The sequence below is a fragment of the Muntiacus reevesi genome, chromosome 4 (genome assembly GCF_963930625.1).
Source record: "Muntiacus reevesi chromosome 4, mMunRee1.1, whole genome shotgun sequence".
In the NCBI taxonomy this organism is placed as follows: domain Eukaryota; kingdom Metazoa; phylum Chordata; class Mammalia; order Artiodactyla; family Cervidae; genus Muntiacus; species Muntiacus reevesi.
In genome coordinates, this window is record NC_089252.1 from 108698925 (window position 1) to 108712885 (window position 13961).

At 48.0% G+C, this 13961-nt stretch overlaps 2 protein-coding genes and 1 non-coding gene across 3 annotated transcripts in view; 2 read left to right on the plus strand and 1 right to left on the minus strand.

The window, feature by feature from the left end:
• RHOA (ras homolog family member A) overlaps positions 1 to 7250 on the plus strand; it is a 47311-nt gene extending 40061 nt beyond the window's left edge. Inside the window, exons 4-6 of the mRNA XM_065933703.1 lie at positions 1159 to 1279; positions 5334 to 5464; positions 5982 to 7250. Coding sequence (XP_065789775.1) covers positions 1159 to 1279; positions 5334 to 5464; positions 5982 to 6155 — 426 coding nt within the window. The 3' untranslated portion in view covers positions 6156 to 7250. The remainder of the gene's footprint in view (positions 1 to 1158; positions 1280 to 5333; positions 5465 to 5981) is intronic.
• Positions 7251 to 8317: 1067 nt separating this feature from the next.
• On the plus strand, positions 8318 to 9467 carry GPX1 (glutathione peroxidase 1). The gene is made up of 2 exons (XM_065935373.1): positions 8318 to 8658; positions 8913 to 9467. Exons 1-2 carry the CDS (start codon positions 8398 to 8400, stop codon positions 9267 to 9269), a joined length of 618 nt encoding a protein of 205 aa, XP_065791445.1. The 5' UTR covers positions 8318 to 8397; the 3' UTR covers positions 9270 to 9467.
• Positions 9468 to 11734: 2267 nt separating this feature from the next.
• LOC136168047 (U6 spliceosomal RNA) lies at positions 11735 to 11837 on the minus strand. Its single transcript, XR_010663210.1, has one exon. It is a non-coding gene; the product is annotated as a U6 spliceosomal RNA (small nuclear RNA).
• Between the last annotated feature and the right edge of the window lie 2124 nt (positions 11838 to 13961).

A 13961-nucleotide genomic window follows, 5' to 3' on the forward strand; every position in this document is an offset into this window, starting at 1 on the left:
AAGTCAGTACCCCAGGGTGAGAGAGGGCGCCTCCTGCAAATGTTCTCTTAAGAGTAGGCACCCACAGAGCCCAAGGAACCATCCAGGATTCTAGGTTTTATGGGCCAGGGAATAGGTCTGCCAAAAATGGATAGGCCCTGACGTGAGACAGGCCTGGCACCCTGGAATCATTTATCAGGAGACAGAGTTATCTCTTCTGTCTGACTGAATGCCCATGAGGTGTAGGGGTGCCAGGGGAGTGGCATTTGTGAGAGAATGAGCTGTAGCATCCTGAGGTCAGACCAGTTGTGAGGGTTGGGCATCAATATGTTATGGATTCCTGTACCAGGCTGATGGTAATGTGTGTGAAAGAGGCACAGTGGGACTTGTGGAAGTTGTGAGTGACACATCCTGGGGCAGAGGTTGAAGGTGGAATAAATAATTAGCCATCAACTTTAAAGTAGGAATAATATTTAGATACTGAAATATGGGCTCTGAAGGTGTTAGGAGGAGAAGGCTACTCAAGGCATTGGAGGGAGAACTCCTTGGGCCACAAGGGCTAAAAACCACTGTGATTGTAAGAAGTGACTGGGCTGACTACAGTGCCTGACAGGCATGGGGGTGGTGGAGTCCTGTCTAAGTCCAGGTGTCTGTTTGCCCTCCTCCCACTGGAAAGTGAACAGATTCCCAAGGTGAAAGGAGTACCCCCCTACCTGAATGATGCTTTCATTCAGCCATTCAGACATTTTTTTGAGCAGTAAAAGCAGAGCCATAGGCCTTCTTGTCAGCTCAGATCTTGCCCAACATCCAGGATGGCGTCTTTTCTCATCCATCAATTCTAATACAATCTTGTTTCCTCATTGGAGCAGAGTGATGAGATAAGTTAAGGAAATGGTTGAGTGAGACTGTATTAAGAAAAGTTACTTGTGGTTTTTCCCTGTCTTGCCTTGTATACCTGGTGGGATGTTGTCTATGGTTCATTCACTTTCTTTCCTCTGTAGAATGTTATTTGTGATTAAGTACTTACAAGCTACAAAATTACTTTTGACTAATAAAACTGACCATTTTTGTATTTTACTATGTGAACAGTCTATCATTTGAAGGTACAGTGGTTTCACTTCTTCTGAAAGTAAGTAGTGGGATTAACCTGCACTCTTATGTTCATTTTTCCTGTCATAGGTAGAGTTGGCTTTGTGGGACACAGCTGGGCAGGAAGATTATGATCGCTTGAGGCCTCTCTCCTACCCTGATACCGACGTTATACTGATGTGTTTCTCCATTGACAGCCCTGATAGTTTAGGTGAGTAGCCCTGTGGCCTAACATTTGTCACTGCCTGTGTGGTGGTCAGTTTTTGGTTTTTCATGTCCTTTCTGGACATCAAGTGGCTGAAAAGCAGACATGAGTTTCAGAGAAGGAGATCATAAGTGGCCAGAGTCCTAGAGTTTCAGGACTGTAGACCCTGAGCCCTGAATCCCTTTTCAGCTTTAGTGTCCCTTGACTGCCATGTTCACCTTGTAACGTAGGTGGGTTCCAAACAGATAGCTATTTTTTGCCCCCTTTTCTTTTTTTTTTTTTCCCCCTTTCTTTTTTTAAGGGGGACAGGGGTGGGGGTTGGGCTTGCAGCATGCTCTGACCAGGGCATTGAACCTGTGCCCTCAGCAGTGAAAGCACGGAGTCCTAATCACTGGATCTCCAGGGCATTCCCCAAAGCTATTTTCTGGACTGAGATTTGGGGAAGGCATTTTTGGGTGTCCACATCTTTTTTCAGTACTTGATGTTGAGCCTGCTGCCTCCCAACATCTAGACTGATGATTTGCTGATTCCTAGTGGTATTTTTAAAGCCCTGTTTTAGCCCTTTTATAAAGCCCCTTATCTAGTGGAGAGAGACTTGAACCTGACGATTACACTAGCTAAGTTGGTCACATGTTACAGAAGCTGCTTTTTCCTTCAAAGAAAAAAAAAAAGTGTGAATGATGCTGATCTTTTATTCTGCAAAACAGAGAACCAGGGCCTGAAACAGAACTTGCTTTCAGTTTGTACTAAAGATGATAAAACTTCTTGCTTGGTTCTGTGGTGCTCTGTTTTAACAGGGCAATGGATGGGACAAAGATAGTGTCATTATTAACACAAATGACAGTTGAGAGCTGGCTGCTGGCCTGGGCTGTAGTCCTGGGGAGTTAGGGTTGGAGTGACCCTTGTGTGTCCTGCTTGTACTCAGGTAAATGACAATACTGAGGGGTGCTCTGAGACTTAGAACTGTTTGCTCAGCGTCATGCAGCCCAAGGAACCAACTTGAGATGGAGCCACATGTGTGATACTTCCCAGGACTGAGACTGTGGGTGCTGCCTGCCATTGTCTCACTTTGGTTCAACGGTTGTGTTTTAGTTTCAGTTTTCAAATTAATCTGGCTTCCTTTGGTGGGACTCTCGGAAGGCCCTTGAGGCTGAGCTTTAGAGAGAAAATGGACACCTTCCCTTCAAACACACACATGATGAACTTTGCCTAAATCCTATAGGAATGAGGACTGCACCCTTTGCCACCTCATCCAGGTGTAATCCTTTAGGGACAAGAATACCTTCAGAACAAAATATTACTCTTACTCTGTCTTACTTTTTTCTTTGAACACTGTATCTCCTGGTCTCAAGGAAATCTTCAGTTTTTGACCTCTTGTCTATTTACTGTGACTTGTTTTTTGCTCTCCCCTTACCCAGAGGGCAGGTTCTAGGCAGGAACGCAGAGGTAGAAAGCAAAGAGAGGTTGAGCTCCCTTTCTGGAGTACAGATACACCTGAGGGTGGGGTGGGGTGATGCTGTGCCGTCACTGGTGGTCTTGGCAGGAGTATCACAGGTAGGTAGGGCCCCTTTGCTGACCTGAGTTACCTTAATTTTGCCAAGGGCCTTTTAAAAGTTCTTTTATTTTGACTAGGGAGTAGCAGAGAATTCCACTGGTAGTTTGCACCAGTAAAATGTGTCTTGGGAACTCAGAAGTTTATATCAAGAAAATGAAAAGTTATAGGGGCTTCCCTGGTGGCTCAGAGGTTAAAGCGTCTGCCTGCAGTGCAGGAGACCTGGGGTAGAGTCAGGAAGATCCCCTGGAGACGGAAATGGCAACCCACTCCAGTATGCTTGCCTGGAGAATCCCATGGAGGGAGGAGCCTGATAGGCTACAGTCCATGGGGTCGCAAAGAGTCGGACACGACTGAGCGACATCACTTCACTTCACAGTGTGCACCAAATGTTGGAATTTGCTTTTTATGTATGGTTGGATATTAGAACATGGCCCAGAGTCTGGATGTAGAATAACAAGTTTGATCAGCAATCAGAATGTTGGGTGTGAAAAAAAAAAAAAAGAATGTTGGTGTGCAGGTTTCAGCCCTGTTGCTGGCCAATCCTGTGTAAAAGGCCAAATAGTAAATAGTTTAGGCTTGTTAGCCATGTGTTCTCTGTTGCATTTCCTGAATTTGCCATAACTACTCAGCTATACTGTTGTAGCACAAAAGCAGTCATAAAAAATAAATCCATGAATGAGCTTGGCTCTGTTCCAGTAAAACTTGACTTATAAAAGTAGACTCTGGGTCTAGATAAGAATTCCTTTTCTCTAGCTTAATGGAATTCACAAGGACATCCAAAGCACTCCACTGTAAATCTATATAAAATGATGTGTCCTGATATGATCAGATTACTTTGAGGGTAGGAGCAATTATAGGCGATTGCCATCACTGAAGTAAAAGGTAAAAAAATTAAAATTTAAAATTATTCATGAAAAGTGAACATAAGAGAGGCAATTCATTTTATTTTACATGTCCTGGATTCTGGAGGTGGGGAGACTATTAGAGTAATAATTTTGTATGTTTAGCAAATAATTATTGAGCACCCACTTATAGAACCTATGTTCTAGATAGAGACAGAAGAGCAAAAACCTAACTGATAGCAGGAAAGGTTACAAATAGCATTCATAGTGATGGATATGGAATAGGCTATGGTAGTATGGAGTGTTTGAAGATGACCACATGCTGCTGGTCAGGAGCCTCAGTGAAAAGGAGACCTCTGAGCAGAGGTGAGGGAGGCCAACAAAAGACTTCCCAGGAAGAAGGAAGGAGTCCAGTGTGCTGTATGGAGAGCGAGGGTTGCAGAGCCATGTGGCTAATGGTGTGGACCCCTCCTTTGATCATGAGAGAGATGGGAACTCTCTGATGGTTTGAACACAGGAGAGATGTGATCTCACCTACTTTTTAAAGTGTTCACTGTTGCAGCTTCACTAAAAACTGACCACAGGGTGCAGAGCCGAGAGCAAGTTTGAGTGCGGAGACTGCTGGGCTTCAGTGTCAGATATGCTGGCCCTTGTGTCTTTATTGCTCTGCAGTTCTTAAGGAACCCCTTTGTTCTAGAATAAGGCTTTGAGTTTTAAATTGTCACATTAGTGATAGGCTGTAGCTGCTATAGCAAAGGAGGAAAGTATCTGTCTTGTGGCCTGAGGAGTGGAGCATTGAATTGAGTTTTCTGACCTTATTCATGTAATTTCTCTACCTTCTAGCCAGAGGCAGGGCATCTTTCCATATTTTAACTCCTGCCTTTTGGTCTTGAAGTCAGAGAGTGAACAGTTTACGCCTAAAACATAGTGTCAGATTATGATTGGTACCATTTAAATGATCATCATTACTAAGTATGGTGTACGCATTGAATCAGAATAACCTCATGTGAGGTCTTACAGTTATCTCCACTTTATAACGTCATCTCTGACTCTGAGATGCTCAAGGTGGTGGGTTGAACCACCTTGGGAGGTTGGGGAGGTTGGTGGGAGGTTGAACCCAGGACACCTTATCTAAATTACTACAGTATTGGCAAGAAGCTGCAACTGGTTATGATTCATTTTCAGAAGCCACTGGAGCCCTTTGAAATTCCAGTAACCCAAGGAAGGGTAGGTCATCCTGAGGGCCCATGAGTAAGGTGTAGATAAAGTGTGTGAACCCTGGGCTAGCTGTAGCCACAGAACGGGGACTGCTTCTGTAAGCTGTGGTCAGAATCACCCAATAGTGACGTGGATGGCCGGCTGGTGGGGCAGGAGGTACCATTGTGCAGCCACCCCTTCTGAATCCTTTGCTCCTCTGTAGCCTTCACCTGGCGCCACCTCCAGGGGAGCTGAGCTCCTTGGTATGACTGAGAAAAGCTGGTGATTCTGTGCTTAAGAGAAGGGGGGTTAGATTTTGCCTTTTTCGTGGTTTTGAAACTAGTGAAATTCCATTATATGTCCAGCATGATTCTGAAGTTTCTTTGCAATTTAACTAGAGCTTCTGGAGATTGTTTAAGGTAGAATTATATGTATCCCCAAATTATGTGCATTTTGCTTCTTTCAGAAAACATCCCAGAAAAATGGACTCCAGAAGTCAAGCATTTCTGTCCCAACGTGCCCATCATCCTGGTTGGGAACAAGAAGGATCTTCGAAACGATGAGCACACAAGGCGGGAGCTAGCCAAGATGAAGCAGGTATGGTCTGGGGCAGAGCTCTGTCTTCTGTATAGCATTCGGAAACCCAGGACCCACGATTGGAGATTCAGGGAGCGAGGCAGAAACCCTGGTAGGCCAGGCTGTTTCAGAGAGACTCCCAGAAGCCTCTCTCTGTCCCTCTGGCCCTCATTGACTGGGGCCTGCACAGAGGGTCCCTAAGGCTCCCTAGCCTGTAAGGTGGGACCTCTCTCGTGCAGACTGCCTTCCTGAGAAGGGACCGGCACAGCAGTAGTCAGTGTCAGATGCAGGAGCTTTGTCAGGCTCTCGGTCTCCCTGTCCAGTTATTACCTTTGTATATGTGAGGCTAGAGATAAATTGGTGGCAACTGAAGGATCAGGCAGCCTGGGAGTCCAAACAGAGAGTCCTAATGCCTTTTTAAAGTGCTGGGGGTGACACCTTGGCTTCTGAAGTCTTTTAGCAGAGTTTAAATACTCTATACCTACTTATTATATGTATGTAACACTGTTAACTAAAAGTACTCTCTTCTCTTTGCTAGGAGCCAGTAAAACCCGAAGAAGGCAGAGATATGGCAAACAGGATTGGTGCTTTTGGGTACATGGAGTGTTCAGCAAAGACCAAAGATGGAGTGAGGGAGGTTTTTGAAATGGCCACGAGAGCTGCTCTGCAAGCCAGACGTGGGAAGAAAAAATCTGGGTGCCTTGTCTTGTGAAACCCCTGCTGCAAGCACAGCCCTCATGCGGTTAATTTTGAAGTGCTGTTTATTAATCTTAGTGTATGATTACTGGCCTTTTTCATTTATCTATAATTTACCTAAGATTACAAATCAGAAGTCATCTTGCTACCAGTATTTAGAAGGCAACCATGATTATTAATGATGTCCAACCCACCTGACCCACCAGGGTCCTTCTGACACTGCTCTAACAGCCCTCCTCTGCACTCCCACCTGACACACCAGGCGCTAATTCAAGGAATTTCTTAACTTCTTGCTTCTTTCTAGAAAGAGAAACCGTTGGTAACTTTTGTGAATTAGGCTGTAACTACTTTATAACTAACATGTCCTGTCTGTCATCTATCAGCTGCAAGGTACTCTGGTGAGTCACCACTTCAGAGCTTTACTCCTTTTAACAGATTTCATTGGCATAGCTCTGGGTGGCTATCCAGTTTTTTGAATATGTGCTCAGCCAGAAAGGCCCAAGTCCACGCAGCTGTGGTAAAGTTACAGTTCTGTGGTTTCATGTTAGTTACCTTATAGTTACTGTGTAATTAGTGCCGCTTAATGTATGTTACCAAAAATAAATATATCTACCCCAGACTAGATGTAGTATTTTTTGTATAATTGGATTTCCTAATACTGATATTTGTCATCTTCACAGAAAGTGTATTGGTTTTTTTTTTTTTTTAAAGAAAGTGTATTTGAAAATAAAGTCAGATGGAAAATTGATTTTTTAAATTCCCGTTTTGTCAGTTTCTCGGATAAAAGATGGCCATGTCCCCCCATTTCAGCCCCACATATTCCAGTACCCCCTTCCCCAGAGCTGGGCTAAGTAAATAGGAATTCAGTCTTCTGCCTGAGGCACTTGGACACTCAGAAGGTGGCATAACCTGTCTCACCCGGACTGCAGGGTCTGGCTCTAGTTCACAGTGCTGTTTCTTCTCACTGTACCCAGGTTCCCTCCCAGAGGAGCTGCCAGTTCTCTTGGGTGGCCCTCAGTTTCTCTCTCCTCTCCAGCTGACTAAACTTTTTTTCTGTACCAGTTAATTTTTCCAACTAATAGAATAAAGGCAGTTTTCTAAACTTCCTGTATCCTGGTGTTTGTGTTGCTCTCTCCAGGGCTGGGAATGGGGGGATGAATTCTGCCTAGCTCACCTTTCCTTCAGGGGGCAAAGTACCAGCTTGCCCACCCACTCCCCAAAACCGGCACTAACCTGACTTCTGCCAAGGAGGTGGAAATGAGTATTTTGTCACATTCAAGTTCAGAGTGGGGTGGAGTAGGGAATACAGCCTACCGAGGAGTAGGTATTCCAAGCAGTCATTCTCCCAGACAAATCTCAGAAGTGTGATATTTTCCTCTTCTTACTACCTGTCCATTCTCTGTCTTTTACTGCCAACCCTGAGCTCCAGATGAAGTTGACTAGGTATGAGGATGGTCTGAAACCCACTTGAGTCCCCTTGGCCCTGCATGCTTTTGGGCTCCCCTCCAGGAGTCTGGAGCAGGGCCTGAACAGTGACCCCAGAAACCCTGTGTAAAGGCAGTGCTGTGCTGGGGGTGTTAAAGTAGGTGGGAAACCGGAGGCTAGGCTCATCCTCTCTCTCATAGCAGTCCAGGGCAGCGCCAGAGTGCAAAGATGAGAAAGCTGGCTTTTGCAGTCCATCCCTGACTGATGGCCTGCCTCCTCGGCAGCACTGCCCACTCTCCTCCAATTTAACCTTCAAAACTCCCTGACTGCGTTGGCAGCTGCCGCCAACTGCACCATCCCGGCACCTGCCAATAGGGTTCGTTCTCCAGGAGTAGTGATAACGGCCCAGGCGGGGAGGGCTGTGCAGCCACAGACAGCGCACGCTTCTGTTGCTGGTCACCCTCCCGGGGCCAGGTCCAATCCCTGAAGAACCACTGAGAAAGAATCCGGAGCCCGTCTGGGCCCTGGGCGGGAATCATTCGCTCAACTACCGCAGTGCGAGCGCTGCACTCCCTGGGCCGGACCCAACGCGCCGGCGCCTCCGCACGGTCTGGGCGGTGTCCGCATCCGGCCCGGCCGCACCCCCCGCCCCGCGGGCCCGCAGCTGGAGGCCGGAGGCCGGATGAGGCGGGACCCAGGCGGGGAGGAGCCGCGGCCGGAAAAGTGCCTGCACCACGTGACTCCCGGTCGCCCGCCTTTTAAAAGCAGGCGCTCCCCCACCCCCTTGTCCTTAAAGTCCGCGGCTCTCTCTTCTCGACTCGGATACCCACACCATGTGCGCTGCTCAGCTCTCGGCGGCCGCCCATGCGGCGACGGCCCCGCGCACGGTGTACGCCTTCTCCGCGCGCCCTCTGGCCGGCGGGGAGCCTTTCCACCTGGCCTCCCTGCGGGGCAAGGTGCTGCTCATTGAGAACGTAGCATCGCTATGAGGCACAACGGTGCGGGACTACACCCAGATGAATGACCTGCAGCGGCGCCTCGGACCCCGGGGCCTGGTCGTGCTCGGCTTCCCGTGCAACCAGTTTGGGCATCAGGTGCGCGGAGCGGGGGTGGGCGTGCGACCCGGGTTAGGAGCGCCCGCTAGTGCTCCGCTAGGCCCCAGGGCGCGGAGAGGCGGGCCTTCGGCTCGCTGCCCTCCGACGCTTTTCCCGGCTGAGATTCAAATCCACCCTGGAGTTAGGCAAGAAAGGTCACAGTCCAGTGACACATGGAAAACTCCAGGTTTGCGGTTAGAAGGCTTCCCTTCCCCCTCGCAGCCCTGGTTCCCAGCTGCTCTCCCTTCTCGCAGGAAAACGCCAAGAACGAGGAGATCCTGAATTGCCTGAAGTATGTCCGACCAGGCGGCGGGTTCGAGCCCAATTTCATGCTCTTCGAGAAGTGCGAGGTGAATGGCGAGAAGGCGCATCCGCTCTTCGCCTTCCTTCGGGAGGCTCTGCCTACGCCTAGTGACGACGCCACTGCTCTCATGACCGACCCTAAGTTCATCACCTGGTCCCCGGTGTGCCGCAACGACGTCTCCTGGAACTTCGAGAAGTTCCTGGTGGGCCCAGACGGTGTGCCCGTGCGCAGGTACAGCCGCCGCTTTCTGACGATGGACATCGAGCCTGACATCGAAACCCTGCTGTCCCAGGGGGCCTCTGCCTAGGGTGCCCCTCCTACCCTTGCTGCTTGGCGGTCAGCGCTGCTCTCCGGGGATTTTACCCATGAAGGTGTTCCTTCTAAACCTACGTGAAGGAACGCCTGATGTCCAGGAAAATCCCCTGAGGTGGCACTGGTCCTGTCTCCCAGCCTCCCCTTTCCCAGACCACAGCTCCTCATGAATAAAGTGCCAAATGTGAGCAGACCTCTGTGTGTGTGTCCTGTGTCATTGTCAGCGTGGGACACCTTTCCTACTAACCTCATTGTCCTAGGGCTGGGAGCTTAAGCCCCCATTTCTTGGCTGGCCTTACCTAGCCAAGCATGAATACTCCAGCACTTTGTCTGCAGTGGAAGTCACTCTTTCCTTTGTGGGAATCCAGGCTCCTCTCCCAGGGTTTCTCCCTCTGCCAGGATATGCAGCAGGGCCATCCCGAGGCCCTGTTACAAAAGAAAGTCTTTATTTAAAAAAGAGGAAAAATAAAAAATAAATAAAAAAGAGGAAGATGAGTCAAGGGCTGAAACTGCCTAACCCTCTCCCGGTAGTTATGCCTCTCCTTTCTGAGTATCTGTTCAGCTCAAAATGACCTAAACAAATAACACCCTGAGCTACCATTCACATTTGTTTAGTTTGTGGCCTTGTAACTGCAGAGCCAGCTCAAAGAGGCCCTCATCTGTTGATACCAAGATAGTGAATTGTTTTTCAGAGACAACAGAACAAAACCACAAATGCAGCCAGAGCATGTGCACAGGAGAAAAATTTTGACCTCTAATAATGCCTGGAATCAAGTTTCTCCACCTCCACCTCACCTCCCTGACATAGAATCAAAAGAATCTGGACATAACCATAACCTGAATGCTGGAACACTGAAAAGTGAAAATTCCATTGTCCAGGAAGGCCATACCTTAAATGGCCAAGTTCTAATGCCCTCCAATCAAAACCTGCCACACTACCGCTTCCACATACTAACCCATCCTCCCCTAACTCAATAAAGGTTGATCAAACTGCAGATTCAGTTCAGTTCAGTCGTGTCCGACTCTGCGACCCCATGGACTGCAGTACGCCAGGCTTCCCTGTCCATCACCAACTCCCGGAGTTTACTCAAACTCATGTCCATCTAGTCGGTGATGCCATCTAACCATCTCATCTTCTGTTGTCCCCTTCTCCCGCCTTCAATCTTTTCAGCATCAGGGTCTTTTCAAATGAGTCAGTTCTTCATAACAGGTGGTCAAAGTATTGGAGTTTCAGCATCAGCATCAGTCCTTCCAGTGAATATTCAGGACTGATTTCCTTTAGGATGGACAGGTTGGATCTCCTTTCCAAGGGACTCTCAAGAGTCTTCTCCAACATCACAGTTCAAAAGCATCAATTCTTCAGCGCTCAGCCTTCTGTATAGTCCAACTCTCACATCCATACATAACTATTGGAAAACCCATAGCCTTGACTAGACAGACCTTTGTAAGCAAAGTAATGTCTCTGCTTTTTAATATGCTATGTTGGTCATAACTTTTCTTCCAAGGAGCAAGCGTCTTAATTTCATGTCTGCAGTCACCATTTGCAGTGATTTTGGATTAGGGACACAGATTTGACAGTCTTGCTTCCTGAGTCCTTATCCATCGACCTCCCAGTTAAGGTCACCTCCCAGTAAAACTCTTCTCAACCTGGAGAAGGAAATGGCAACCCACTCCTGTATTCTTGCCTGGAAAAGTTCATGGACAGAGGAGCCTGGTGGGCTGCAGTCCATGGGGTTACATGACTGAGTATGTGTGCATGAGGGTGGAGGGAGATGGGTTGGTAGCAATAAACTGGTAGAACTAAAAAAATTTTAAAAACTCTTCTTAAAAGTGGGTACCAGGGACTTTCCTAGTGTTTTAGTGGCTAAGACTCCAAGCTCCCAACTTGGGGGCTGGTGTTCAATCTCTGGTCAGGGAACTAGAACCCACATGCTGCAACTAAGGATCCCAAGTGCCACAACTAAGATCCCAGTGCAGACAAAAATGTAGGTGCCGTAGTATTGGCTTCTATGCCCATCAGGCAGTGAGTCCTGTTTTTGGTAACAGCTTTTCCAGGTGTTAGTACCATATAAGTCTACACAGTTGGCAGCTCATGAGACGTAACTTTCTTTCCTCAGGACACTGCTAGATCTTTGCATAGGTCCATTCAGCGCTTCTGTCTGCTCTGAAGCTGTGCTTACTGGTTGCTGCCGCTCAGGTAGTCAGCAGAGTACACAGTTGGTTGCTCTGACCCTGCCCAGCAGTTGCAATATTGGGGCCAGGCTCAGGGCAGGGCATATCTTGGAGGCCAGCTGCCACTTCCCAGGTGTGGCTCAGTTTCAGCCCCTCCATCTTTGGTCCCTGCTGTCAGTAATCTCTTGAGACAGACAGATCTGGAGCCACTTCCTATCACTGTACAAGGGACTCTGCAGGGCTGTATGCAATGAAGCTGCTTCTGTATTTTTTTCAAAAATTTTTTTTAAAAATACGGACCACTTCTCAAATTTGTATGTCATCCTTGTGCAGAGGTCATGCTAATCTCTTATCATTGCAACTGGAGTATATGTGCTCCCGAAGTAAGCACTGCAATGAAGCTTCTGTTTGGACAGACAAGCACCCAGACACTTCGTTATCAGTCCAGAATGTGGTCCAGAGATTCTGGGGTCCCAGTGTTCATGGTCACATTGGTGACTCAAGTCCCTGCTGCGTTGGAATCAACTCTGAAGAACTTCTCTTCCAACCCTAAGCAGAAATCTTTCCTGTTGTTCTCCCCCTCCATCTGGTCTTAGGTCATTAAGGGCAATATCTGTTCCGGCTCCCTCTCCCACCATCAACAGGCCTACCACCTCCCTCTGGCTGCAAGGCCTCTCCACCTCAGCTTTTTTTTTTAACTTTTTGGCTGCTCCACACAGCACATGGGATCTTAGTTGCCCGACCTGAGATGCAACCTGCGTTCCCGGCATTGGAAACGCAGTCTTCACCACTAGACTGCTAGGGAAATCCCCTCCATCTCAGATATTGAGTCCCATCTGTGGTGACCAAAGGCCGAGTTCTGTTGCCCATTTAGACCCCACCCTATCTGTGCCCCTCTTAGAACCAAGACTCATGACATCTGTGAGTGACGTGTCTCACCCCAGAGGGTGAGAGTCTGGGTGCCCAGTGACTCACCCCTCATCACCCACGTTTTTCTCTTCTTCAGTTTATGCCTTGAGCTCTAAGAGAAAGGAGCTTCCGAGATCCCCATGTGGCTGACGCTGGCTGGTGACTGCTCCTGCTCAGACTTGAAGTTGCCTGCCTCCTTTAACTGTCTTTTCCAACTCTCTTTTTCAGGAAGACTCAGTCTAAAGCCCCGTTAAGGGTTCATCTTCCCCCGCATAAACTAGAACTCTTCCCCAAAAACATACACACATTCTTTCTCATTCAACCACCCTACTGCTACTGGCTGGGACCTGCACCCACTCCACCCTATTGTGAATCAGCAGCTCAAATTAACAAGTTAAAAGTGAAGGAATCCCAGCGAGTCTGCCTGAGGTCCTGGCCTTTGGTGGTACTGCCTCCGGGACACTGCCTGATCTGGGAGCAGGCAGCAGAACTGAGTCCAAAGGTCTTCCGAGAAGGGCTGGGCCCTGCTGTTACGCAACAGGTTCAGAAACCTCCATTTCAGAAGCTCTTCCAGAAAGGCTGGTTTAAACTTTTTCTAAACATTAAATCCGGTAGATCACATAGGTGTATATTACATCATTATGTACACACTAAACAGTTTACAGGTTTATTTGTCAACTATACCTCAACAAAGCTGAAAAAACAAAATCTGATACAACCCATTTGGTCAGGCCCTTCTTGCACAATTAGCCCTTTATCAAATGACTTCCTTCTTCTGTCTCCATGGAGTTCCACGAACAACACTTAAGTTTATTTTCAGAGAGGCATTCCTGGCCCAATCAATCTTTTCTCGTTTGTTTTTTTTTTCTTAGGGGGGCGGGGCGCACCCTGCAGCATGCAGGATTTTAGTTCCCAGATTAGGGATCCAACCTGTGTCCCCTGCATTGAAAGCACAGAGTCTTAACCACTGGACCACCAGGGAAGTCCCTCTCGTAAGTTTTAACTTTAGGGTAATACTGAGTGAAAAATACTGGCTAACTATTTCCCCAGGAGAAATAAATTCATCCATGGCATGGATTTACAAAGAATGGACAGGGATCCAGGTCAGAGCACTCCGAATTTGGCAGGTTTTTGTTACTATGGTCACCAAATAGGCTGGAAGAACGTGCCTTCATAGAGGTGTGACTCACCTGTGCTGGCACTAAAATAAAACCCAGCTGGAGCTGGTCAACAAGTTACTGGGCATCCGGAACTGCTGGACTGGGAAGTGGGAGCTCAGATGAGAGAGGTTCTTGCCCAAGGAGTGAGGGCTCATGGGCCCTGGCCCTGAGGGTAACAGGGAAGCCGACTTGAGATCAGACATCCTTAGCTTAGACCTACCCAAGAGCTCAACTCCAGACCTGTCGCGTGAAAAAGCAAAAACAAAATCACCAGCTAGGTGGGTCACTTGCTGGTGGGTATTCTGTGAGTTGCATCCAGAAGCATTGAAACTGACACGACATGACAGGGATGTACTGGTCAGAGGTCCAGCAGCCTTGCCATCATTCATCCTGCAGACAGAAATCTTATTCCCAGCATCCCTCCCAGGCCTAGGGTAGCCATGGCC